Source organism: Phyllopteryx taeniolatus, chromosome 10, assembly GCF_024500385.1.
Source record: "Phyllopteryx taeniolatus isolate TA_2022b chromosome 10, UOR_Ptae_1.2, whole genome shotgun sequence".
NCBI classification, from domain to species: domain Eukaryota; kingdom Metazoa; phylum Chordata; class Actinopteri; order Syngnathiformes; family Syngnathidae; genus Phyllopteryx; species Phyllopteryx taeniolatus.
In genome coordinates this window covers 1,320,071-1,345,817 of record NC_084511.1, presented here as the reverse complement: position 1 = coordinate 1,345,817, position 25,747 = coordinate 1,320,071, and the positions used below count along the sequence as shown (strand labels likewise).

The following is a 25,747-nucleotide window of genomic DNA, read 5'->3' as shown; positions in this document are numbered from 1 at the left end:
AAGCAAAGAATGTTTCTGTAGGGCCCAAGTGCGTGTGTTGTTGGTTTCTGGGCACTAAAAAATTTAAATGGTGGCAGGTGTGTGTGGACTCCCACATATTAATTTTTATTTTATTTGACGAGTTTGACCGTCTGGAATTAAGAGTGCAGATAATGTCTGTTTGACCAATCGTAATTACATTCTGAATCGTAGTTCAAACTTCCATCCATCCATTTTCTGTACCGCTTATCCTCACTGGGGTTATCTAAAAAGTGACGTATTTTGAACTGAGGCGGATTAAAAAAGATATTTTGAGCTGGAATTAGGACAGAATCAAATTGTAGATAAGATTAAAGCAGGGACGCAAATGAACTGAAAACACAATTGGCAAAAGTGACGTCATTTGTTCCAGGCGAAATGACATTGCGGATCTCTGAAATCGTCATTGTGGAGCGTAAGATGTCGTTACGTATATCGCAAATGTTCTTTATTTGACTCGGCAAACGCATCCAGTCCAGCTGTCAAACCTTCCGAAGGCGTGTCATCATCTCGCGTGGGTTTGTGTGGTTTGCATTGTTTTCGCTCCACGCCCCACTCGCTCGCTGCCCCAGTCGGCGAAGACGACTGGCAAACGATTTGAGGATGCCGCCTGGATCACGACGGTTACGTTAAATGACCTCAAACCGGAACGAAGTCCACACCGTGCGGTAGTGGGCTCCGAGGAACGGTAAGCTATAAAAAAAAAAAAAAAAAAAAAAAACGAAACTTGTTCAAACTACGATGTTCTGTTGCAGCGAATTCAAGCGTAGCCGTTGTTACCTGTTGTAAGGACGGAAATGTGAGCGTTCATGCTAATAGAACATTTGTCACGAGGTCGTGTGTCAGCCTATTCGTTTTAACAGGATTCGTTGCTCATTTGTATGGGTGAGCTTTGTTTTGGCGTTTAATAATAATAAGAATAACAACCAAGTTGTAGTCTGGTGTGGTTTCATTACTGTCGCTAAATGTGTTTACATTTAGGCATACTTGTGTAAATGTGTCGATATCCCAATTCTATTTTCAAAGAAAATAGACATTAAGTGGCGCATCTTACCCCAGTTTACGCTATAATTTTCCTGTCATAAATATTAAAGATTTTAAAAAATGTATGCATAAAATGGGTAGGCTGGGGGATTCATGAGCGTTTTATCAAAATTTAGATTTTGGCTTCTCGTGATCCTAAAAAACGTTATCATCGAAGAAAAAATGATAAATGTGCGCTGGTTGTGTCTGTCAGTTTAATGCTAACACCCAATGGAAAACCCTATTAGCTAACAGCATTCGATCACGAGGCAGTTTTACCTTCAAATAACGAATATTCACACACAGTGTTTTTAGTCATCACTATTTATTTTTATTTACCGTTTTTATTTATTTTTTAAAATATATTATTTGACTTGTTACTAATTTATTTTCGGGTTGTTCTTTGAAGTTATATTTAAAGTTGAATTTTGGTAGTTAAATACTACTACTAATAATTTTAAACAGTAAAGCCTATAAAGCATTTAGTGTACATGTGTTGTGGTTTACGACAATGCTTAACTATTTTCATAATTCATAGCGTAACTGTAGATGAAATAGCAGTGCTTTTGCAGTCATTGTCACCATAATGTGCGTGAACAAAGTTAGGGTTAACTAAACCTGGTCCATAAAAAGAATGAAAACAAGCGGAAACTTGTATGCATACAGAATACCCGCTCTTGTTTTTTCCACCGGCATCCTCTGTAGGAATTTGCTCGTTCCTTTATTGCTAATTAAAGTCTCTCTATCTTAATGGATTAATAAGTGATAAAGTACGGTGCCTGTCGTGGTGACAATCCCATCAATAACTATATAGGCATCATAAAATGACCAAATTATTTCCCAAAGTGATCTAGTTGACTGACTTTGACATTATTAAAGTCACAGAACATGAAGTATTATCAATAATCCATAAATACAAATGTGAAAACCTGATAGAGTTGTGCGTTACGGTACCGAATTGTTACAGGCTAGGCTACATAACGTTTTGTTGCCTGCTTGCGTATTAAAAGTACGTGAACATACCTCAAGCAAGCCTTGAATTAAAGTCCTCTCCTAAGCACCGGTGACCACCAACACATGTTTTTCCCCATGTTCTTCTTATTAAAAAAGAATTCCTCTTGATTGAATCATGGATGAATCGTGCGCATTCATCAAGCGCTTTCTTGACAAACTCCAGATATTGTCTCGGCCCTCTGTCCTCTAAGATGAGCACTGTATTTACAACTGATTCACCTTATGGCTGTCAAGGCAGTGTGTGTGTGGAACTAACCTAATTGACTTCATATTTCTTAGTTATGGCTTCAGTTAAAAGTTAAATACAGCATCGTTAAAATAGTTATTTGCGACTGTTTTATCACGTCAAATGGTGTGTGTGTGCAGTTTTTAACTTGACTTCCTGTTTTAAGCATGTATCCTTTTTATTTTGAAGGATTCGCACCAGAACTCAGCATTTGGGCACGAAAAATAACTTCAAACGACACCGGTAAAAAAAAAATAGTAGAACAAGATGCAATAAAAAGAGTAATGAATGGAACCAAATGCTCTGTAAAACGTTGATTCCTTTAGCTACCCCCCGATGAGACACAAGGTTAATGTTTGTGATACTGTGAGACAACATTTTTGTGAATTTTGTCCCAATTCATAGCGATGTAAAGTTGCTAGTTTGACCTTTGGTGACGTTTTAGCTCAACGTTAAGCTTGTAAATGCGACTGTTTCTACTTTCTTTTCAGTATGGTAAAGTAATTTATATTTTATTTTTCTCTCTGTCATCAGCTTCCTACGTTGGTTTGAAGACTAAAATGAACGGTAAAAACCATCAGTGCAAAAGCGTAACCCACCGTTGAACTTGTTTGGTGCCCCAACGTTGGCATAAACGTGTTTTATTGGTTTATTGAGAGAACCGGAATGTTAGTCCGGGTTCCAATTGCGTCTCCATTCTCGATGCCCAACTCTACCCTGCCATTAACCCAGAGTAAGCTGGGCTGGGGCGGCACGGTGGCCGACTGGTTAGAGCGTCAGCCTCACAGTTCTGAGGTGCGGGGTTCAATCCCCGTCCCCGCCTGTGTGGAGTTTGCATGTTCTCCCCGTGTCTGCGTGGGTTTTCTCCGGGCACTCCGGTTTCCTCCCACATCCCAAAAACATGCATTAATTGGAGACTCTAAAATTGCCCGTAGGGATGACTGTGAGTGCGAATGGTTGTTTGTTTCGATGTGCCCTGTGATTGGCTGGCAACCAGTTCAGGGTGTACCCCGCCTCCTGCCCGATGACAGCTGGGATAGGCTCCAGCACGCCCGCGACCCTAGTGAGGAGAAGCGGCTCAGAAAATGGATGGATGGAAGCTGGGCTGGGCTAGGCTCCGGCTCACCCATGACCCTGAACAGGATAAGCAGCACAGAATGGATGGACGGATAACCACATAAACAAGTTGACGTTTCATTCTCCCATGTCCAGGACAAGATCCTTGCTTCATCAGAGAAAACAGAGGAGCTCCTATTATGCTGTGAATGCCGGGAACATGAGGCTCCCAAAGCGCTGGGTCGCACACAGGTGAAGTGTATGTGACGCAGTACAACGTCGGGGTCGCGCATATTATTATCTTGCCATCAGTCACACGGTAATGATAGCCAACTCAACCGTAGTCCTTTGCATTAGCAGATGTATTAAACCAGCCATGTCTGTTGACACATTTGAATTATGCGGTTATTGTTTTGGTCAGTGGAGCTAGTCACAAGTGCATCAAATATTCAGGGTAATGATGTTGGCCATGAATTTGCCAAGAAATCCTACAGATACAAAAACCAAGTTTTCGTCCATTAAAAAAAAAAATGAACACGTCATTTTCCACGTCAGTAGTAGGACAGACCTGCAAATTTTGATTTCATTTGACTAAAATGTAATTTCATTTGTCGTAATTTTTACATCAAAATTGTTTGTTTTAGTCGAGTTTTAGTTGAGGAAATACCCTAAGATCATAGTCGACAAAACCTCCAGTAAATTGAGTTGACTAAAATAAAGTGTGTAATGGGTAGCACTGCATGTAAACTTTCACTTCACTTTCTCAATGTGGTCCCGTTGGCCAAGATCAGCCGTTCTCAAAGTGGGATACAAGTACCACCAGTTAAATGCAGGCTCCCTGTCGTGGTACGTTAAGGAATCACTGAATTCAATGTGCATAATGTTACAGTGGTTTAAGCTTTATTATCATCATTGTTGTTATTGTTACAGTGGAGTGCATTTGTAAAAAAAAAACAAAAACTGTTGAACTGTTTTCAAATATTTATGTACAATGTTAATTTTACTTTTGTGTGCGATACATTTTTAATTGAATCATTTATGTACAGTTACATTTTTCCATATTCAAGCACAGTGTTAATGTTCACACCATTAATGCTCGTTATAGTGGTTTGTAATATATAAATATAGCTTTTAGGAACTGTGAGGCAAATGTGCTAACCAGTCGGCCACCGTGCCGCATCTTTGTGAATCAGTGAAATTCCAATATTAGCCTAAAAAAGAGACAAATATAATAACCTCTATAGTCCCTGGCACTGTGACACAGACATGACCCGTGAATTATGATCTCTTGGATAACTACACAAACGGCCATCTTAGCATGCATATCATAAGCCACCTGTTGCAGCGCCGAGGCACTACAGAGTTGCCTTTTTTTTTCCCCCCCAAAATTTTCAAAATCCAAATATGCACATCCGGGCTCTTTTTGTCACAGCTGCCGTGGTTGAACTAGAGTTGCGTTCAAAAGCTCACACCCGAAAAAACTGCATCAATGACGTCTTCGATTGCAATCTGGAAATATTGATGAGAAATAGAACACAAAATCTAGTAAGAACTACTAAAAAGTAAAGTACATGGGGTGTCTGTGGACAAACAGCAACACAATAACAATTTGGTTTATGAACAGTATGAACACGTCTCCCGCACACAGATGCAAAACGACAAGGAGGGTTAGGGTTAACAGCAGGAATGTCGTCGGACTTAATAGACACTAAATATCCGTCCATCCATTTTCTGTACCGCTTATCCTCACTAGGGTCGCGGGTGTGCTGGAGCCTATCCCAGCTATCTTCGGGCGAGAGGCGGGCTACAACCTGAACAGGTCGCCAGCCAATCACAGGGCACATAGAAACAAACAACCATTTGCACTCACATTCACTACGGGCAATATAGTAAACCCAAATCGCATTTTTATGCTTTCCACATAAGCACTTGGGGGGAGTGGTCCTATTTCAAATTAATAAGCAGATGAGTTGAGTTGCCCGTTTTTGAGGGCACGACATACCTTACACATTGGGCTACTTAATAGCATTGTTCCACGTTGCTTTGGAGACACTGATGTTGCTGGCTCGTCGTCACTGTAGCTAAAGCATTGTGATGCTGTAATATAAATGTTTATGTACAATAGTCAAATCTTTTGGAATGATGTGTTGTTGGTTGAACACAAGGAAAGGAGAGATTACAACAAACGTATTTTCTCCATTGCCACCGAGTGTAGAAAGTAAGTACTGGAGTACAATGCAGGTAAACAACAGGGGTTGTTCAATAATCAATCTGAATCAAGAATCATTTCGAACCGGAATCAAAACGAAGAAACGGAATCTGAACCAGAAACATTTCAATTCAAACAACGCCCAACTCTACTCTCCGGCGTCTCCCCTCGGCGTGGATTCTGAAATATTATATTTGCGAGCAAAACCCCATGAGTATTTGTTCATATTTCGGTCTCGGAAATGAAGTGAAAGGTTCTGGAAAAGTTCTTGAAACGTCATGGAAAAATATGGCTAAAAAGTGGATCAACGTTGATCAATTCAATTTGACTGTTTAAGGACTCGTTGTAGACTCTAGCACTTTCATCCAGGTCTTACCAGTTCCATTGGTACGGGTTCAAACATGACTGCTCAACTATCCAACCATCCATCCATTCTCTGAACTGCAACTACCGGTAGTTGCTATATTTATTGCCAGTGAATCGGTTGAGGTTGTCTTCCAGAACTGCTGCCTCATTGGAATGTAGTCGGGTAGCTCCAGTCGAAAGACATATGGGTGTGCCTGGTTCAGTTGTTAATTTCACAATAAAAACTGTGGTGGTGATAATTAAAGTAACATATTATGTACTCATAAAAGGGACAAGACGCAATGCCAGGAAAGTTCTTCAACCACCTCTGCTGACTTTTTGAACTTCAGATATTAGCTTTTATATTTGTCCGACAGTTTGTATGGAAGGAAAAAAAAATTTTTTTTTATGTCAATGTTTGTTACAGAAAAAGTCTTGCGTTGCATGAGACAGTTGGTTATTGTGCGTTCTTGAGATTAGGTATTTCTAGCACTTTTTTTAAAATTCAAGTCGTGTATGTATGTAAAAGTCAGAGTTGGCAAAAAGGAAATGGAGGTAATGCTAAATAAAATGTTTGTTCTTTCTTTTGTGTGTGTGTGTGTGTCTGTCTAGACGTGCGTTTCTATTGGGAGGAGTTTTCTGTGTGCTATGTCTGGTGATAGTTTCATCTCGGTCTGGGAAAGAATCACTTAAGCCTCTGGATTGGCATCTCAACCCTGACTATAAAAAGGTGAGGAGAATTTTTTTTCCCCCCTACTTAATGTTTGAGTATTTTATTTAAAATCCATTAGAAGAAATAGTGTGCTCCGATATTATCAACACAGCACAGCATACACAAAGATTATGTTCTCCCACCGATCTAGAATCTAATCCTCCAAGACAGAGATCTTGCATGATCAAACGTGATCTAACAAACACAAAAAATGAAGTGACGTGACAACAACTGGGAAACACAAGATGCAACATGGAAGAGGACACACGAAAGGAGGGAGTGATGGTGCGCTTGAGAGTATTTATTACGGAAAAATCCTGAAATAAAAAAAGAAAATACTGTGAAAAAAGTCCTGGAGACAGCCTTGAACTTCGTTTTTAAAGCTTTTTTATCTTTGGCAGCTGGCTAAAGTAAAGCCACTTTTTTCACAACAGCACTTTGAAACAGTAATCCATGCCTTTGTTACATCTCGGCTAGATTACTGTAATGCACTTTATTTTGGAATCAGCCAGCACTTCCTTGAAGCATCTCCAGTTGGCTCAAAATGCTGCTGCTCGCCTCCGAACTGGAGCACGTAGAAGGGAGCGCATAATTCCAATCTTGGCCTCCCTTCACTGGCTTCCTGTGCTTTTTTTGAGTGCATTTTAAGATGATTTCATTTGTTTTTAAATCTTGAAATAGTTGAAAAAGAAAATCCACATTGCATTGTGGGAATAGCGCGGCTTGACGTCACACATGCTTGTTTTCGTTAGCAACAACAGCTGGCTTCGTGAGCGATCACGCAAATAGTTACACGGCGGGTCGGCCGTACGCTGTCTGAGCTTTCTCTTCATCACAGTCTTGTTTAGTCAGTGTAGTGTTCTCAAGAATCAGTCTTTTATTTCTTTTTTTTTTCCACGTTATTTAACAATCACCACATGGCTAGACTTTATTCGACATTCTTCTTCGTGTCTTTTTTTGTCTTCTTTGCCTCTTTTTGATGTAATATTTTTATGCATTTTTATTCTTTGGCTTTCAACTCAGCATGATACATTGTTTTTGATTTATTGTTCCAGTTGTTTTTAAACATTGCTCATAATCTGTTTTAATATTTCCAATTTTGAAACTGGTTTTATGTTTTATTTTCATATACTTTGTGTGCAGTAGTGACGGGAATTACGGCTCTTTTTTAGAGAACCGGCTCTTTTGACTCTGCTCCCAAAACGTCGCCGCTTAAATTAAAAGTGAAATTAAAGTTTGACATCTCTGTTTCACACGATTAGTTTCATGAGAGATTAAAAGTACTGGGAACAGCTCTCAGCACGATGCAGGACAGTTCAAGTCCATTGCAACTCCAACTGCAGTAATACGCACATCTATGATTCGCAAGACCCTGACTCATTAGATGGTGCGAGTGGTCATCATGTCATGGCTTATCGATGTCATCATCTTGTGTTTGCAGTTCTGTCTAAACCGTGTTGATGTTGCCTGTGTTGCAGCTAGTGCACCAACATGTTCACAAAATACTGGAGCGTGAATGTCAGCGCGGAAGCACCAGGCAGGGTCTTCTGGCTCGACTCCCCGCTTCCAGTTACCTGACCCGGCCCTTCCTCTGGAAGAACACACCACTTACAACCAACCTCTTTGAGTATCCACCTCCGTTCGGGTTCAGAGGTCTTAAGGGAAGAGTACCGGCTCTGCTTGACCAGGTGATCTGTGTGTCTTACGGCGACATATGGTGCATTTCAAAAGTTTTCTATCCAATTGTCATTCAGTTATGCCACTTGGATATCAGCACTGTTTTGTGCTTACATGCTAATTATTACAAACATTTCCTGGTACAGCATTTGCTCCACCACTGATATCTGTGATAAATGACTGTGCTTAAAATTATATATTTGATTTGTGCAGCTAAGTGCTGTATTTTCTTTACTTTATTTTGAAAGCTACCAGAGGCCACCGAAGAACCCCTGTTCAAAAAGGGTCCTAACACATGTCAGCGCTGTGTGGTCATTGGTAATGGGGGCATTTTGAAAGGCCTGGAGCTGGGTCCTTTCATTGATCGTTTTGACACCATTATAAGGTTGGTACACTTCAAAAAGATTATTCTCTACATTTTGTTTAAATAGCGATTGTGTTGGCTGTTAAGACATTAAAATTTATGAACTACTGTAAAGACTTCCGACTTTGAACTCAACAAGATGGCCAACAGTTGGCCCCATGCTGCCTTGGAGGCGAAACTTTGATCTTGCATTCATCACTCATTACATTTACGTGAACATTTTTATTCTATGTCTAAATCAACTACTTCTGGTGTCCAAGTTTACATGCATGTAAAGGGAATCAAATGCCACTAGTCACAGAATTTCAGAACCAAAAAAACACGGTAGTTTGAAGGTAACTCAAGAATAAGACTTCTTACCATGCCGTGTAAATATAGCCCTGATAGTGGACACAGCACACAGTGGGGAGCTATTGGGGCTATATTTGGTCATAGGCCATAAACCTGACCAATTGACCACCACTTCAAATATCAAATATCAAACCCTTTATCTTCTTTGTACAGCATGCTTTAATTGAATAAATGTTATTTACCTACCGAAAGCACAGTTGCCTCTAAAGCCTAATTTAAACAGAATGAATCCTTGCGTATCCATGCGATTGAATAGATATGTTCTCAAGTGATGGTCATAATTGCTAATACAAGGCCCTGCCTCCCCCTTATGTACCGACTACGGCAGGTTAAACAGCGGGCCCCTGGGAGAGTTCAGTGTTGACGTTGGGACTCGAACCAGCATCAGGATGAGTTATCCAGAAGGCACACCCTCTCCGTGGCTTGACAGAGACCCAGAAACTATGTTCGTAGCTGTGGTATATAAAGGCGTAGATGTCAGCTGGATCTCTGCAATGATGAACAAGCTTGCTGTGGTGAGGGCTGGTGTTTTACCTACTTTTGCTTTATAAAATGTTCATGCTGTGCTGCTATGAGATGAGTCCTCACTGCTGACGTGAGCAGTGCCATTACCAATGGTTCTGTTATATTGTTTTTGTCTTGCCACACATGGTTACAGAGAGACTACAAATCTCTTCAGTGTAGCAATACAAGTGTTATCAGTGAGACAGAATTCAGGACGATAACCCAAAAAAATCCTGAAGGTACATTGGGCTGGCCGACATCCGTGTGCTACTTGTGTGATTCTATTAATGGTCACTGTTAGAGCTGTGATTTAAAAAAATAAAATAAAAATAAGAAAAATGATGGTGTGCTTTGTGCTGCAGCCTTTGTGGGACTGGCTATTCTTCTGGCACGATGTTCCAGAGGAAATCCCCCTTGAACGCAACAGGCTCAGGCTCTTAAATCCACTCGTCATCAAAGAGACGGCATTGGATTTACTCAAATTCTCCCCACCTACAACACGCTTGTGGGGCTGGGATCAGGTAATAGACACTTTCCAAACCAACGACTAATTTTTACACCCAATATTAGGCACGATCAGGATTTTTGGGACCGATCAGCGAGTTTCAAAAAACGATAACCCATCACCTATCCGATCACAAGATGGAGCAATGTGTCTATTTAAATGACTTTCATTTACTGTATATACTTGTATACTGAGTATCTTCACGTCATGTATTCTAATCAGTCAGGTCAAACCAACATTACAGCATGACAGAACTAATGGGTGCTAACTTACTGTGATTTAGTTACTTTATTGTAATTAAATTACTTCACACACACCACAACTTGTGAGCATGATTCGACAGAACCCTGTCACGTTTACGCAATCCTTGAATTAAAGTCCTCTCCCGAGAACCGGCGACCACCACCACAAATGTTTCCCCATTTTGTTCTTATAATACACTCTATGCAGTCTATTGTTGTTGTCGTCGCCATGGTAACGAGTGTATCCGGTCGCGTTTAAGTTGAGAAGATAAAGCCCAGTGATTATAAAATACGGGATGCGGTGGTACCATCTTACTGTACAGTACAAAATTATTATTTTTTTTTTTTCTTGGTCTAAAAACGGCCACAACAGTAAGAAGTTAATGTAAATAAATATTTTTTAAAAAAGCTTGAAATGTTTGAAAGTTTCACATATCATCCAAACTTACCACCCCGGTGTGCTTGGTCATGGTGACGTTGACAGACAATACTCCTAGGCGAGTCGCTTTCATGAGCTGCGAGGAATTAGAGTGCTTCCTAGTTACAAATTCATTGCCGAAGGCGAACGGCTTGACAAAAAAAACTATTCTGTACCAAAAATAGCATGTTCCAGATTCCAAAGACTTTTGTATTCCTCAGAGCCATGCCGCTCTCTCTTGCTCTGTGCACAATAGACAATAGATAGAACCATCATCACATGGCCGCCCCACATTCAACATGGCCCCCACATTGGCACGGGAGGCACGTCTTTTGGACTTGGATCTTGTCATATTTTACTGGATATATGTGACCAGGGAAATACAACCCCAATTCCAGTGAAGTTGGGACGTTGTGTTAAACATGAATAAAAACAGAATACAATGATTTGCAAATCATGTTCAACCTCTATTTAATTGAATACACTACAAAGGCAAGATATTTAATGTTCAAACTGATCAACTTGATTGTTTTTAGCAAATAATCATTAATTTAGAATTTTATGGCTGCAACACCTTCCAAAAAAGCTGTGACAGGTGACAAAAAAAGCTCATCAAACACCTGGGACAGGTCATGTGTACCATTGTGTTAATCATTGTGGAGTTTGCATGTTCTCCCCGTGCCTGCGTGGGTTTTCTCCGGGCACTCCGGTTTCCTCCCACATCCCAAAAACATGCATTAATTGGAGACTCTAAATTGCCCATAGGTGTGACTGTGAGTGTGAATGGTTGTTTGTTTGTATGTGCCCTGCGATTGGCTGGCAACCAGTTCAGGGTGTACCCTGCCTCCTGCCTGATGACAGCTGGGATAGGCTCCAACACGCCCGCGACCCTAGTGAGGAAGAAGCGGCTCAGAAAATGGATGGATGGATGGACCTTCGGTCCCTCAGGCGGCACTGCATCAAAAACCGACATAAATGTGTAAAGGATATCACCACATGGGCTCAGGAACACTTCAGAAAACCAATGTCAGTAAATACAGTATGGTGCTACATCTGTAAGTGCAGCTTAAAATTCTACTATGCAAAGCAAAAGCCATTTATCAACAACACCCAGAAACGCCGCCGGCTTCTCTGGGCCCGAACTCATCTAAGATGGACTGATGCAAAGTGAAAAAGTGTTCTGTGGTCCGACAAGTCCACATTTTAAATTGTTTTGGGAAACTGTGGACGTCGTGTCCTCCGGGCCAAAGAGGAAAAGAACCATCCAGACTGTTATAGACGCAAAGTTCAAAAGCCAGCATCTGTGATGATATGGGGCTGTGTTAGTGCCAATGGCATGGGTAACTTACACATCTGTGAAGGCACCATTCATGCTGAAAGGTACATACAGGTTTTGGAGAAACACATGCTGCCATCCAAGCAAGGTCTTTTTCATGGACGCCCCTGCTTATTTCAGCAAGACAATGCCAAACCACATTCTGCACGTGTTACAACAGCGTGGCTTCGTAGTAAAAGAGTCCGGGTACTAGACTGGCCTGCCTGCAGTCCAGACCTGCCTCCCATTGAAAATGTGTTGCGCATTATGAAGCGTAAAATACGACAACGGAGACCCCGGACTGTTGAACAGCTGAAGTTGTACATCAAGCAAGAATGGGAAAGAATTCCACCTACAAAGCTTCAACAATTAGCGTCCTCAGTTCCCAAACGTTTATTGAATGTTGTTAAAAGAAAAGGTGATGTAACACAGTGGTAAACATGACCCTGTACCAATGTGTTGCAGCCATCAAATTCTAAGTTAATGATTATTTGCTAAAAATGATAAAGTTGATCAGTTTGAACATTAAATATCTTGTCTTTGTAGTGTATCAATTAAATATAGGTTGAACATGATTTTCAAATTGTTGTGTTCTGTTTTTATTTATGTTTAACACAACGTCCCACTGGGCACGGTGCCCGACTGGTTAGAGCGTCTGCCTCACAGTTCTGAGGACCGAGGTTAAATCCCCAACCCCGCCTGTGTGGAGTTTGCATGTTCTCCCCGTGCCTGCAATTGGTGCAATCTAAAAGAGGAGATCACCCCAAAAATATTTTCCATGTTAAATAATACCCAAAGATATGTAACACCTATTTTGATTGTAGAACTGATGCTTCGCCTTTGTTTTTGTGTTGTTCTTCAGAATGTCCCCACCCTGGGTGTCTCCGCACTGGATTTAGCTAGTTTGCTGTGCGACGAGGTGAGCCTCGCAGGCTTTGGCTACAACCTGTCCCAGGAAAGGACTCCATTGCATTACTACGATGAGCTCTCTATGAGTGCCATGCTTTGGCAGAAGATGCACAATGTGAATGAGGAGACCCAAGTGCTTAAAAGTCTCATCATAGAGGGAACTATCACTGACCTGACTGGGGGTGTTCACTGCTCCTTTTGCCCCTGATTGCCTCCAAACTATGTATAGTACTGTCAAGCATTTTCTTTCAGCGCTGTCAAAGGAGAATATTCTGAAACCGAAACACTAATATGTGGTATGTTTCAAAACATGAAAATGTTTCAACAACGCATTATGCATGCATGTGAGAAACGTTCTGAGCGAATCGATGTTTTTCCAAAAGTGGTGTTCAAAATGAACAGAATGACTCTTCCTTACCATTTCTGCTAGATAGTTTACAGCAAATGTTACCATATGACCAATTTTTAAGCGACCAACGACATCTCTTTTTCTTTATATAAAATGTTTTATTCCATATATGTAGGCTATACATGAACACATTCCTTCACCAGATATCCTCTTAGCTGCCTATATTTCATCAGTCGTCATTAGAGACTACTACTATATGTACTTGCATGTTATTCTACTTAAATTTAGGTTGTATTGCAGTATTTGTCTTTGTCTGTGGACTGGTACTGTATTTGTCAAAAAATAGATTTGAATAGTAGCTGTTTACATTGAGTGAAATGGAGGCTGACCAAATCGAGCAATGCTCATTTTGTGTTTTGTGAAAAACATCAAGTAAGAATGCTTTGACAAAGTACACTATTATTATTGACACTGGACATATCTGCAACACACATTTTGATGTATAGCTACTGAAAAAACTGAATTTCTGTTAGCTCAAGAGTCCATTTTTCAATGGAAATCTGAAATTTTAAAGCATTCTTTCAGATCCGTGTACAGTATATTTTTCGACACAACTAGGACATCACTACAACTATGGCATCAGTTATTTTATATGTGTTTTAAGTTATTTGTTTGTGTCCTTTTCCCAGTCTGTCAATTGACACATTTACAGTACCTTCCACAAAGCTTTCAGAATAGATGGTGTGTGAAAGCTAGTTAACCAGTGCAAGAATATTAATTTATGAATGTTGTCTTATTTTAATTTTGTTTTGGGGCAGTTTGCTCCGTGACTATTTATAATTTTCAGGGAAATGGCTGCTGTTTGTGCTTATAAAATCAAAGCTACTATAATGGTAGTCTTGTTCTGTTTAAAATATCCTCTGTCTCATAAGTAGATAAGAATAAATATAGACGAATGCACTTCCATGCACTGAGTACAATGTGTTTAAGATGTATGTCTGTTGAACTGTTTTTACCTAAATAAAGGTATCTTAAGATGGCAATGAACATCAAAATACTGTCATTGTTTATTTCCCCCTAAATATACAATAACAAATCCTTTTTTCCTGTCTCACAAGGGGATCTAAATGTTTTTTTCACACATATTGTAGACGTGTTTATGACCCCTTTGGGGTAAAAAAAACAAAAACTTTTCAAAGATACCTGGCCCTGTATGACAGTAATTGCTCATTTTCACTCACCACACCCAAGCCTGATGACCTCCAGATCTGTTCAGTCAAGAAATCACTTAAATAGAACCTAACAAAATTAAGTCGGCCAAAATATCTAAAAAAGCTGCAATAAAATGCCACGGTCCAAATAAATTCAAGAACAAATGAGAAATAAGTAATGGATGCATAAATCTGGAAAGGGTTACAAAGCCATTTCTAAAACTTTAGGACTCAAGTGAAGGACAGTGAAAACCATTATCCACAAATGGAGAGCACATGGAACAGTGGAGAGCCTTTTCAGGAACGGCCAGTCTACAAAAATGACCCCAAAAACACAGCAACGACTCATGCAGGAGGTGACAAAGGAAGCCAGGACAACATCTAAAGAATTGCAGGCCTACCATGCATCAATTAAGATCTGTGTTCATGACTCAACAATAAGGAAAAGAAATAGCATCCATGGCAGAGTTCCAATGTGAAAGCCACCGCTGACCAAAAAGAACATAAAGGCTAATCTTAGTTCAGGACCTGAACGAGTTGCTGTGATTGATGGAGCCGTGAATTCTGCTCTTTAACCAAAAATCCTGAAGGAGACTGTTCAGCAATCAGTTTGTGACCTCAAGCTAAAGCCCACTCGGGTTCTGCAGCAGGATAAAGATTCAGAAATCAGAATTTTTATACATAAAATATAAAAAAGGCAGCACGGTGGGCGACTGGTTAGAGCGTCTGCCTCACAGTTCTGAGGACTCTGGTTCAATCCATGCAATCTCCACACAGAGGATCCCAGATTTGAACCCACGACCTCAGAACGGTGAGGCGGACGGGCGAACCGGTCGTTCACCGTGCCGCCTGCTGGAAACATATACAATAAATGATCTCAACAGTTATGATTTATAGTTTGTTGAAAATTGTTACTTTTTGTGAATGCCCAATGTATATTTGCAAAATTACTCCAATATAGAATTAATCTCATACCCTGTTGCCTTATGATACATTGTCTCAAAGATGCCTGCCACTTGCTGTCACAAAACAGAACAATACAATATTTCAATTTATATAAGAAATTTCTTTGATGTTGTCAGCTCCAAGAATGTTTTGTGGTTAATGCGTTTTTTCCCCCCCAGTACAAGCACTCCACAAGTTTATTCAAGAGGAAAACTGTTTTACTTTATTTTTTTTATTTTTTTCATTGCCTGGCGTTATCAAAACCGGTACAGTATGTAATCAACACTACACAGTAAAAAGTCCTTTTTTTTCCGCTTTTGTACCAAAATACAGTTCATTCTGCATTTTTTTCTTTTTCCTTTTGCTAATCTAAAAGAGCTGAATAAGTACTTCTACTTTTACCTAAATGTTCAACTTGTGTGTTACAGGAGCTTTTTTTCCCTTTATTTTTTTCGAAATGTTACTTGATATAAGAAGTTGGAGAACCACTGTGCTATCACACTTTCTAGGTCCCCGTCACTCACAGGAAAGTAAGGCTTTTTTTTTTTTTTACTTCTTCAGGTTTGACCGGAAATGTACTTTATTTTCGAATGTTTTGACCGGAAGTTGTACGCCAAGCGTGGTCAGCAAGAGGAAGAAGAAGAAGAAGAAGAAGAAGCCGGCCCGAGGACTGCTCCAAAAAGGTGAGGAGTTCTCGAACATGTCGAACATTTCATCTTTAGCACCGCTGACCACAATCCAGTACGTCGTGGAATAGTAGTGGTGATACCTTATACGTTCTTTTCCTGACCAACGTAACTTTGAGTAGTTTTTTTTTTTTAGTTTTTTTTTTTACACGTGTATTTGACCAATGTTTAACACGTGCCGTCATTTCAAACTGACTTTTGAGTCATTTGTAAAATTACTGTCACTTTTGCGTGTGTGTCTAGTGTCCACTGTCATTTTTTCTGCTGTGTTCCTCAGTTGCACACACAAACGCTGCAGTCAGTGAAGCCTTCATCAATACGGCCTTATATAGGTCTGCTGTCAAATTGGAGTGACGTCATTAAAAGTAGACTCTTAACGTTTTCAGAAAACGTTTACGAGAATACCAAAATGCCTACGAGTAGTTTTGCCTCACTGTGGTAACATGCAGTTGTCCAACTAGTATGACACAGTTGTTCTAATAGTGAGGACACTAGTACATGGATGTTAAGCTAGCAATGTGACGAGATTTGCCAAAAATGTGGGGTCTGATTGGAATGGACACTTAAGCCCGAGTACAACACAGCAAGAATTTGGAAAATTGGATGCTGGGTTCCAGAGAAACTGAGTTTTTTTGTGATCGAAACAATTGCCTTTTTTGGGCAACGTTTTTATGTGATACGCCTGCAAATTAGAGGAAAACATCCATCCATCCATCCATTTTCTGAGCCGCTACAGTAAAATGTCATTATTTTTCAACATATATCCTCGCCGGTTCATGTCGTCGTCTCCTCAGGGAAACCCTTCTGATGACAGGTTTCAGTAAAAAATATCCAATCGCTCGTGCAGGCCAAAATTCCAAGATACGTCCAAATTATTGCGATGACTTGCCGGAAAAACTCGACTTAACTAGCGCAAATAGAACATTATTGATAAGAACAGCAGTGTGGGTAGTAGAAAAGGCTAGAGGGGTCAAAAAAGTGCCTAATGGAAACTAGGTTGGAAACTGGTCACTTCAAGGGGAACAGGTCGGACTAGTTTTTGGTCAGGCTCTGAACGTGGACTTTCCGGTCACATTTTCCATCAGACTATACATAGTGCTACATTATGTCCAATACACTATCATGTGCTTGGACCTTTTTAGGAGCTGGTTTTCCTGGTGATAAATGTTTAACCATGATTCAGGTCTGCTGTCTGGGAGTGCTCTTGTTTAACCCAATGTTGTGAACCCACTACATACAGTAGTAGTACAGTATGCATTTACTAATTTATTGAAATGTAATTTGTTGTGCTGCAACCGAAGTGCATCAATGTTGTCTGATTTCGGAATGAGCTGCTCTGTCAATCCGGTTTGTTTTGCTGTCATCAGTTGATCAGTAATTACAGTGTTGTGTCTCTGTGCACAGAGTGACAAGTTGTAATAATGTCACAGCATTCAGCCTGCATAACAGGGGCATGAAGCTGAAACATCACAGCACTCATGGGTTGAAGAGAAAAAGCCAGGAAGTCCACAAATCATTCTGCAGTGATTGTGAAACAATACCTTGCTGTGTTGGACTTTGATTTGGAATACTTAAGGTGTTGCGTAAACAACCATTCTGCCAAAGTCATCAATTAACAAGGTTTCTTCAGCCCGTTGACCTTGTCTTGCCTTTCTTAGTCCATATCAATAAGTATGTGGGTATGGTATGACTTGCCAAAAATATCAATAATGTAAAAAAAAAATAAAAAAAATTATATATATATATATATATATATATATATATATATATATATATATATATATATATACACACATTTTTCTGAGCCGCTTATCCTCACAAGGGTCGCGGGAGTGCTGGAGCCTATCCCAGCTATCATCGGGCATATTATTATTATTATTTGTATTTATTTCCTGGGCTCTCCTATCTCTGGGGTTGAGGTCACCGAGGTGGTTAAAAAGCTCCTCGGTGGCAAGGTCCCGGGGGTGGATGAGATTCGCCCGGAGTTCCGAAAGGCTCTGGATGTTGTGGGGCTGTCCTGGTTGACACGCCTCTGTAACATCGCGTGGACATCGGGGACAGTGTCTCTGGATTGGCAGACTGGGGTGGTGGTCCCCCTTTTTAAGAAGGGGGACCGGAGGCTGTGTTCCCACTACAGGGGGATCACACTCCTCACCCTCCCTGGTACGGTCTCTTCCGGGGTGCTGAAGAGGAGGGTCCGTCGGAAAGTCGAATCTCAGATGCAGGAGGAGCAATCTGGTTTTCGTCCTGGCCGTGGAACAGTGGACCAGCTCTTCACCCTTGGCAGGGTCCTCGAGGGTGCATGGGAGTTCGCCCAACCAGTCTACATGAGTTTTGTAGACTTGGAGAAGGCGTTCGACCGTGTCCCTCGTGGAGTCCTGTGGGGGGTGCTTCGGGAGTTTGGGGTACCGAACCCCCTGATGTGGGCTGTTCGGTCACCGTATGACTGGTGTCAGAGTTTGGTCCGCATATCCGGCAGTAAATCGGACTCATTCCCGGTGAGGGTTGGACTCCGCCAAGGCTGCCCTTTGTCACCGATTCTGTTTGTAACTTTTATGGACAGAATTTCTAGGCGCAGCCGAGGCGTAGAGGGGGTCCGGTTTCGTGGCTTCAGTATTGCATCTCTGCTTTTTGCAGATTATGTGGTTCTTTTGGCTTCATCAGGCCGTGATCTCCAACTCTCACTACAGCGGTTCGCAGCCGAGTGTGAAGCGGCTGGGATGAGAATCAGCACCTCTAAATTTGAGACCATGGTCCTCAGTCGGAAAAGGGTGGCGTGCCCTCTCCGGGTCGGGGATGAGATCCTCCCCCTAGTGGAGGAGTTCAAGTATCTTGGGGTCACGAGTGAGAGAAGAATAGAACAGGAGATCGACAGGCGAATCGGTGCAGCGTCTGCAGTGATGCGGACTTTGTATCGGTCTGTTGTGGTGAAGAAGGAGCTAAGCCGAATGGCGAAGCTCTCAATTTACTGGTCGATCTACGTTCCTACCCTCACCTATGGTCGCGAGCTGTGAGTCGTGACCGAAAGAACAAGATCCCGGATACAAGTGGCCGAAATGAGTTTCTTCCGCAGGGTGTCCGGGCTCTCCCTTAGAGATAGGGTGAGAAGCTCGGTCACCTGGGAGGGGCTCAGAGTAGAGCCGATGCTCCTCCGTATTGAGAGGAGCCAGATGAGGGGGCTCGGGCATCTGTTTAGGATGCCTCACGGACGCCTCCCTGGTGAGGTGTTCTGGGTACATCCCACCGGGAGGAGACCCCGGGGACGACCCAGGATACGCTGGCCTGGGAACGCCTCGGGATCCCCCCGAAAGAGCTGGAGGAAGTGGCTGGGGAGAGGGAAGTCTGGGCGACCCTGGTAAAGCTAGTGTTCCCGTGACCCGACCTCAGATAAGCGGTAGAAAATGGATGGATGGATGGATGGATATTGACAAGCAAAATACCATTGACAAGAGTTTAGGCGGAGCGTAATGCAAAGTCAATTATCTTCACTGGATTATCTATATCACTCATTTTATTGCTTCCGTCAGTGTTTCTCTCATTCAGTAATCATCTCAGCTGACCACAGAGGTCAGAGGCCACTGGGGTAAAGTTAAGTGGGCAGAGCAGAAAATGAATCAGTCAGAGAGAAAGCGAGACAGAGTGTTGTTGTGCAAGGAGCCTACTTCTCAAGGGCAGGTTAGTGTGCCGGTTGCTGTCGCAGCAGTCACAACAGAGTAAGAGAAGCAACGGTCTTACCTGTCTGTTACAGGTGAGTAGGAAACAATTTCTTAGACCATGGATGCGTGCGTATATATGAGAAGTCATGTCAAGAAATATCATTTTTATTTTTGTTTTTTCTTTCAGACAATTTTCTGAGATTGTCATAGGTTGCCTGATTGATGGAAACATGGTTTGATTATCCCCATTTCTGGTTCTGTTGTTACATTTGAATCTGGGTTTAAGGTAATTTTTTTCATCCTCGTGGTTTAGATGGAGGCAAACCTGTCACTACTCTGTTTATTGTCAAACAAATGTTACCCCCGCTCTTCTAGTTTGTAACCTCATATGCGTGTGTGTGTGTGTGTGTGTGTGTGTGTGTGTGTCGTGTTAACTTGATTGACAAGGTGTGGGAGAACCATTTGAGACTTAAAACCATTGCAATGCAAAACCCCCTGTCATTTTTTGGAGACAAAAAAGTATTAGTCTTTTAACAAATGAATTTGGTCAATAAATATTGGAAATTGGAATCAAGGTTTGGATGTTGTATCGAGTATTGAAATTCATAAAACAACAGTTAACCTTAACACTTTTGTATAATAACAAAATCGCTTCCCAGATTGATAGCTCCATCTTAGACTTTCCTATTGATGGTGTTACAATGCTGCCATGCTGTTGGGCAGAATTGTTTTATCGCCACATTTCAACTTATAAAATCACACTCTATGTCTTGCTTTTAGTGTAAATGATCATTTCTGAACTGCTTAAAATGTTTTAGTGTGCTACATTATGATATCGCCTGGTGGACAGACTTTCCGAGGCAGATGCCTTACATTGGCATTGAAAGTGTGAAACTATTATCAGCAGGTACACTGTAAGTTCATTGTGGTTAGCAATGTTCGGATATGTGTACACCAACATTGATTAATTTCCTCCCCATAACAGATACACTCCTGGCCTGAAGTGCTTCATACACTCCATTACCTCAGGGTCTCCTAAAACCAAGCCGACCTTCAGAGCCACATTCTTACTGTACTCATCACCCAATCCACCTCGCCCAAGTGAAAAAGCCAAACACCACCATCTGATACCTCATCATCAGAATCATGCTGAGCCAGGAGTTCTTGCAGAAGCTGAGACTGCCAGATCTGGATTCTGTCAGTCAGTACTGCAGGGGTCTCTCCATCTCTACATTAATCAGCATGGGGGCGATCACAGCTGCAACAACCTTATACATGGCAACACGACCAAAGGCCCTCCCACCCATCTGTGATCTCAAAATGCAGTCAGTCGAAGTTCCGGTGAGTTTGGGGTCCTTTTTCTTGGTCACACTTGTGCTTGTTCAAATGAAATTTAAATCTGAGGCCTGTTACTCTACATGCTGCATTTTAAAGTGCTCTTGCGTTCTAAAATTTGGAAGCTTGAGCTCATCAACGTAGTCTAATGCAGCCCTATGGCGGGCACAAGCCAGTAGGCCGGTCCCAAGCCCGGATAAATGCAGAGGGTTACGTCAGCAAGGGCATCCGGCTTAAAACTTTGCCAAACAAATATGAGCGTTCACCCAAATAATTCCATACCGGATCGGTCGTGGCCCAGGTTAACAAGAAAAGAAGAATTTGCTAAGAATGTCTTGGAGGTGAAAAGAGTATCAGATCGAGTGATGAGGCTGGAACTTGAAATTGAGGGTGTTATGTGTAATGTGGGCGACTGGTTAGAGCGTCAGCCTCACAGTTCTGAGGACCGGGGTTCAATCCCCGGCCCCGCCTGTGTGGAGTTTGCATGTTCTCCCCGTGCCTGCGTGGGTTTTCTCCGGGCACTCCGGTTTCCTCCCACATCCCAAAAAACATGCATTAATTGGAGACTCTAAATTACCCGTAGGTGTGAATGGGAGTGCGCATGGTTGTTTGTTTGTATGTGCCCTGCAATTGGCTGGCAACCAGTTCAGGGTGTACCCCGCCTCCTGCCCGATGACAGCTGGGATAGGCTCCAGCACGCCCGTGACCCTAATGAGGAGAAGCAGCTCAGAAATTGGATGGCTGGATGGATGTATAATGTGATGAGTGCCTATGCCACACAGGTAGGATGTGACCTAGAGGTGAAAGAGAAATTCTGGAAGGAGCTAGACGAAGTAGTTCTGAGCATCCCAGACAGAGAGAGAGAGTCGTGATTGGTGCAGATTGTAATGGACATGTTGGTGAAGGAAATAGGGGTAATGAAGAAGTGATGGGTAAGTACGGCATCCAGGAAAGGAACTTGGAGGGACAGATGGTGGTGGGACAGGAGGAGCTTCCAGAAGACCGGACCAGTGCAGCCAAGGTGATCAGAGAGGCAGGCAGGAGAGTACTTGGTGTATCTTCTGGCAGGAAAGGAGAGAAGGAGACTTGATGGTGGAACCTCACAGTACAGGAAATCATACAAGGAAAAAGGTTAGCGAAGAAGAAGTGGGACACTGAGAGGACCGAGGAGAGGCGAAAGGAATACATTGAGATGTGACATAGGGCAAAGGTAGAGGTGGCAAAGGCCAAACAAGAGGCATATGATGACATGTATGCTAGGTTGGACACAAAAGAAGGAGAAAAGGACCTATACAGGCTGGCCGGACAGAGGTATAGAGATGGGAAGGATGTGCAGCAGGTTAGGGTGATGAAGGATAGAGATTGAAATATGTTGACTCGTGCCACGGTGGCCGACTGGTTAGAGCGTCAGCCTCACAGTTCTTAGGTGCGGGGTTCAATCCCCGTCCCCGCCTGTGTGGAGTTTGCATGTTCTCCCCGTGCCTGCGTGGGTTTTCTCCGGGCACTCCGGTTTCCTCCCACATCCCAAAAACATGCATTAATTGGAGACTCTAAATTGCCCGTAGGCGTGACTGTGAGTGCGAATGGTTGTTAGTTTCTATGTGCCCTGCGATTGGCTGGCAACCAGTTCAGGGTGTACCCCGCCTCCTGCCCGATGACAGCTGGGATAGGCTCCAGCACGCCCGTGACCCTAGTGAGGAGAAGCGGCTCAGAAAATTGATGGATGGATGACTGGTGCCAGTAGTGTGCTAGATAGATGGAAATAATACTTCGAGGAGTTGATGAATGAGGAAAATGAGAGAGAAGGGAGAGTAGAAGAGGCAAGTGTGGTGGACCAGGAAGTGGCAATGATTAATAAGGGGGAAGTTAGAAAGGCATTAAAGAGCATGAAAAATGGAAAGGCAGTTGGTCCTGATGACATTCCTGTGGAGTTATGGAAGCATCTAGGAGAGGTGGCTGTGGAGTTTTTGACCAGCTTGTTCAATAGAATTCTAGTGTGTGAGAAGATGCCAGAGGAATGTGTTGTGTAAATTGACTGTATGTTGTACTAGAGCGGCTCCAACTACCGGAGACAAATTCCTTGTGTGTTTTGGACATACTTGGCAAATAAAGATGATTCTGATTCTGATTCTGATTCTGAATGGAGAAAAGGTGTGCTGGTGCCCATTTTTAAGAACAAGGGTGATGTGCAGAGCTGTGGGAACTATAGAGGAATAAAGTTGATGAGGCACACAATGAAGTTATGCGAAAGAGTAGTGGAGGCTAGACTCAGTACAGAAGTGAGTATTTGCGAGCAACAGTATGGTTTCATGCCTAGAAAGAGTACCACAGATGCATTATTTGCCTTGAGGATGTTGATCGAAAAGTACAGAGAAGGTCAGAAGGAGCTACATTGTGTCTTTGTAGCGTATGAAAGCGTATGACAGAGTACCCAGAGAGGAACTGTGGTACTGCATGCGGAAGTCTGGAGTGGCAGAGAAGTATGTTAGAATAATACACGACATGTACGAGGGAAGCAGAACAGTGGTGAGGTGTGCTGTAGGTGTGACAGACGAATTTAAGGTGGAGGTGGGACTTCATCAGGGATCAGCCCTGAGCCCCTTCCTGTTTGCAGTGGTGATGGATAGGCTGACAGATGAGGTTAGACTGGAATCCCCGTGGACCATGATGTTTGCATATGACATTGTGATCTGCAGTGAACGCAGGGAGCAGGTGGAGGAGCAGATTGAAAGATGGAGGCAGGCACTGGAAAGTAGAGCAATGAAGATTAGTCGAAGTAAGACAGAATATATGTGCATGAATGAGAGGGGTGGTGGGGGAAGACTGAGGCTACAGGGAGAAGAGATAGCAAGGGTGGAGGACTTTAAATACTACCGTCCAGAGCATTGGTGAGTGTGGTCAGGAAGTGAAGAAACGGGTCCAAGCAGGTTGGAACGGGTGGAGGAAGGTGTCAGGTGTGTTATGTGACAGAAGAGTCTCTGCTCGGATGAAGGGCAAAGTTTATAAAACAGTGGTGAGGCCAGCCATGATGTACGGATTAGTGACAGTGGCACTGAAGAGGAAACAGGAAGCAGAGCTGGAGGTGTCGGAAATGAAGATGTTGAGGTTCGCTCTCGGAGTGACCAGGTTGGATAAAATTAGGAATGAGCTCATCAGAGGGACAGCCAAGGTTCGATGTTTTGGAAACAAAGTTAGAGAGAGCAGACTTCGATGGTCTGGACACGTCCAGAGTAGAAATAGCGAGTATATTGGTAGAAGGATGATGAGGATGGAGCTGCCAGGCAAGAGAGCGAGAGGAAGACCAAAGAGAAGGTTGATGGATGTCGTGAGGGAAGACATGAGCCCAGTTGGTGTTTGAGAGGAGGATGCAGGAGATAGGCTTCCATGGAAAAGGATGACGCGCTGTGGCGACTCCTAAAGGGACAAGCCCAAAGGAAAAGAAGAAGAGCTCATTACTGTAGTCTCATTCCTTAAGTGTAATAGTCTTTCAGCTGGTATAGGTATTGTAGAAGCCCATAATGTAATAACAGCCGATAACGTTATAACGGTTCATAATCTAATAAAGCTTCCCTTTTTAAAATGTAATAGACCCATAACGTAAAATAATATTACATTAGGGGCTCACTTTTTTGTTTGTTTGTTTTTTGTTTACCAGGCCAATCAAGTAATAGTCAGCCAATAACCCACACTGAACAAAAATATAAACGCAACACTTTTGTTTTTGCTCCCATTTTTTTTGTGAGCTGGACTCCAAGATCTAAAACTTTTTCTACATACACAAAAGGCCATTTCCCTCAAATATTGTTCACAAATCTGTCTAAATCGGTGCTAGTGAGCATTTCTCCATTGTCGAGATAATCCATCCCACCTCACAGGTGGAGCATATCATGATGCTGATTAGACAGCATGATTATTGCACAGGTGTGCCTTAGGCTGGCCACAATGAAATGTTTTATCATACAGCACAATGGCACAGATGTTGCAAGTTCTGAGGGAGCGTGCAATTGGCATGCTGACTGCAGGAATGCTCACCAGAGCTGTCGCCCGTGAATTGAATATTCATTTCTCTACCATAAGCTGTCTCCGAAGGCGTTTCAGACAATTTGGCAGTCCATCCAACCGGCCTCACAACCGCAGAACACGTGTAACCACACCAGCCCAGGAGCTCCGCATCTAGCATGGCCCCATGTTGCAATTGCTGGAAGCTGAAAACATCCCAGTTCTTGCATGGCCAGCACACTCCCCCCGGACATGTCACCCATTGAGCATGTTTTGCATGCTCAATGGGTGACATGCACATTTATTACCTTATGGGCTGGTATTATGTTATGGGCTTCTACAGGAGAAACCCATAATGTAATAAATTTGCCCTTTTTAAAATGTAATACGTAACGTAATAGCTGACCAATAATGTAATGAAGGTCCTGAACCTATAACGTCCACTGCCGTTGAAACGAGACGTTAACATCCACGATTTAAAAAGCTTTTTTTTTGTTCTCACTGTCTGACATGAAATTAGACAAACTTTTTCTAACCCTAACCAAAAAAAGCTGGGACAGGCTCATGTTTACCACAAACCTTTTCTTTTAACAACATTCAATAAACGTTTGGGAACTGAGGACACTAATTGTTGAAGCTTTGTAGGTGGAATTCTTTCCCATTCTTGCTTGATGTACA

At 42.3% G+C, this 25,747-nt stretch overlaps 2 protein-coding genes across 11 annotated transcripts in view; both read left to right on the top strand.

Moving 5' to 3' along the window:
* The first annotated feature begins 458 nt into the window (after window positions 1–458).
* st3gal5 (ST3 beta-galactoside alpha-2,3-sialyltransferase 5) lies at window positions 459–14,284 on the top strand. 4 transcript variants are annotated; one of them, XM_061786873.1, is made up of 9 exons: window positions 498–706; window positions 2,816–2,848; window positions 3,494–3,589; window positions 6,504–6,621; window positions 8,082–8,291; window positions 8,529–8,665; window positions 9,324–9,510; window positions 9,862–10,020; window positions 12,842–14,284. In XM_061786873.1, the coding sequence occupies exons 3-9, from the start codon at window positions 3,558–3,560 to the stop codon at window positions 13,094–13,096; spliced, it is 1,098 nt and encodes a 365-aa protein (XP_061642857.1). In that variant the 5' UTR covers window positions 498–706; window positions 2,816–2,848; window positions 3,494–3,557; the 3' UTR covers window positions 13,097–14,284. The 4 variants fall into 4 exon arrangements, with proteins under 4 accessions (XP_061642860.1, XP_061642859.1, XP_061642857.1 ...); XM_061786876.1 differs by lacking the exon at window positions 2,816–2,848 and having other exon boundaries at window positions 459–706; XM_061786875.1 differs by lacking the exons at window positions 2,816–2,848; window positions 9,862–10,020 and having other exon boundaries at window positions 473–706.
* Window positions 14,285–15,974: 1,690 nt separating this feature from the next.
* LOC133484748 (long-chain-fatty-acid--CoA ligase 1-like) overlaps window positions 15,975–25,747 on the top strand; it is a 31,454-nt gene continuing 21,681 nt past the window's right edge. Inside the window, exons 1-4 of one of the 7 annotated variants that reach the window (XM_061787781.1) lie at window positions 19,091–19,827; window positions 19,923–20,021; window positions 20,554–20,649; window positions 20,721–21,076. In XM_061787781.1, coding sequence (XP_061643765.1) covers window positions 20,882–21,076 — 195 coding nt within the window. In that variant the 5' untranslated portion in view covers window positions 19,091–19,827; window positions 19,923–20,021; window positions 20,554–20,649; window positions 20,721–20,881. Of the gene's footprint in view, window positions 16,077–19,090; window positions 19,828–19,922; window positions 20,022–20,047; window positions 20,650–20,720; window positions 21,077–25,747 lie in introns of those variants that run through there. The other 6 variants (XM_061787778.1, XM_061787776.1, XM_061787779.1 and 3 more) reach the window with 6 other exon arrangements.

What these genes read in the sequence shown, in the direction of transcription:
- st3gal5 (XM_061786872.1), top strand. Translation starts at nt 3,486, where the DNA reads ATGTCCAGGACAAGATCCTTGCTTCATCAGAGAAAACAGAGGAGCTCC. An exon ending in AAGCGCTGGGTCGCACACAG is followed by an intron (nt 3,590 to 6,503) that starts GTGAAGTGTATG and finishes GTGTCTGTCTAG; the next exon opens with ACGTGCGTTTCTATTGGGAG. An exon ending in TGATGAACAAGCTTGCTGTG is followed by an intron (nt 9,511 to 9,861) that starts GTGAGGGCTGGT and finishes TTTGTGCTGCAG; the next exon opens with CCTTTGTGGGACTGGCTATT.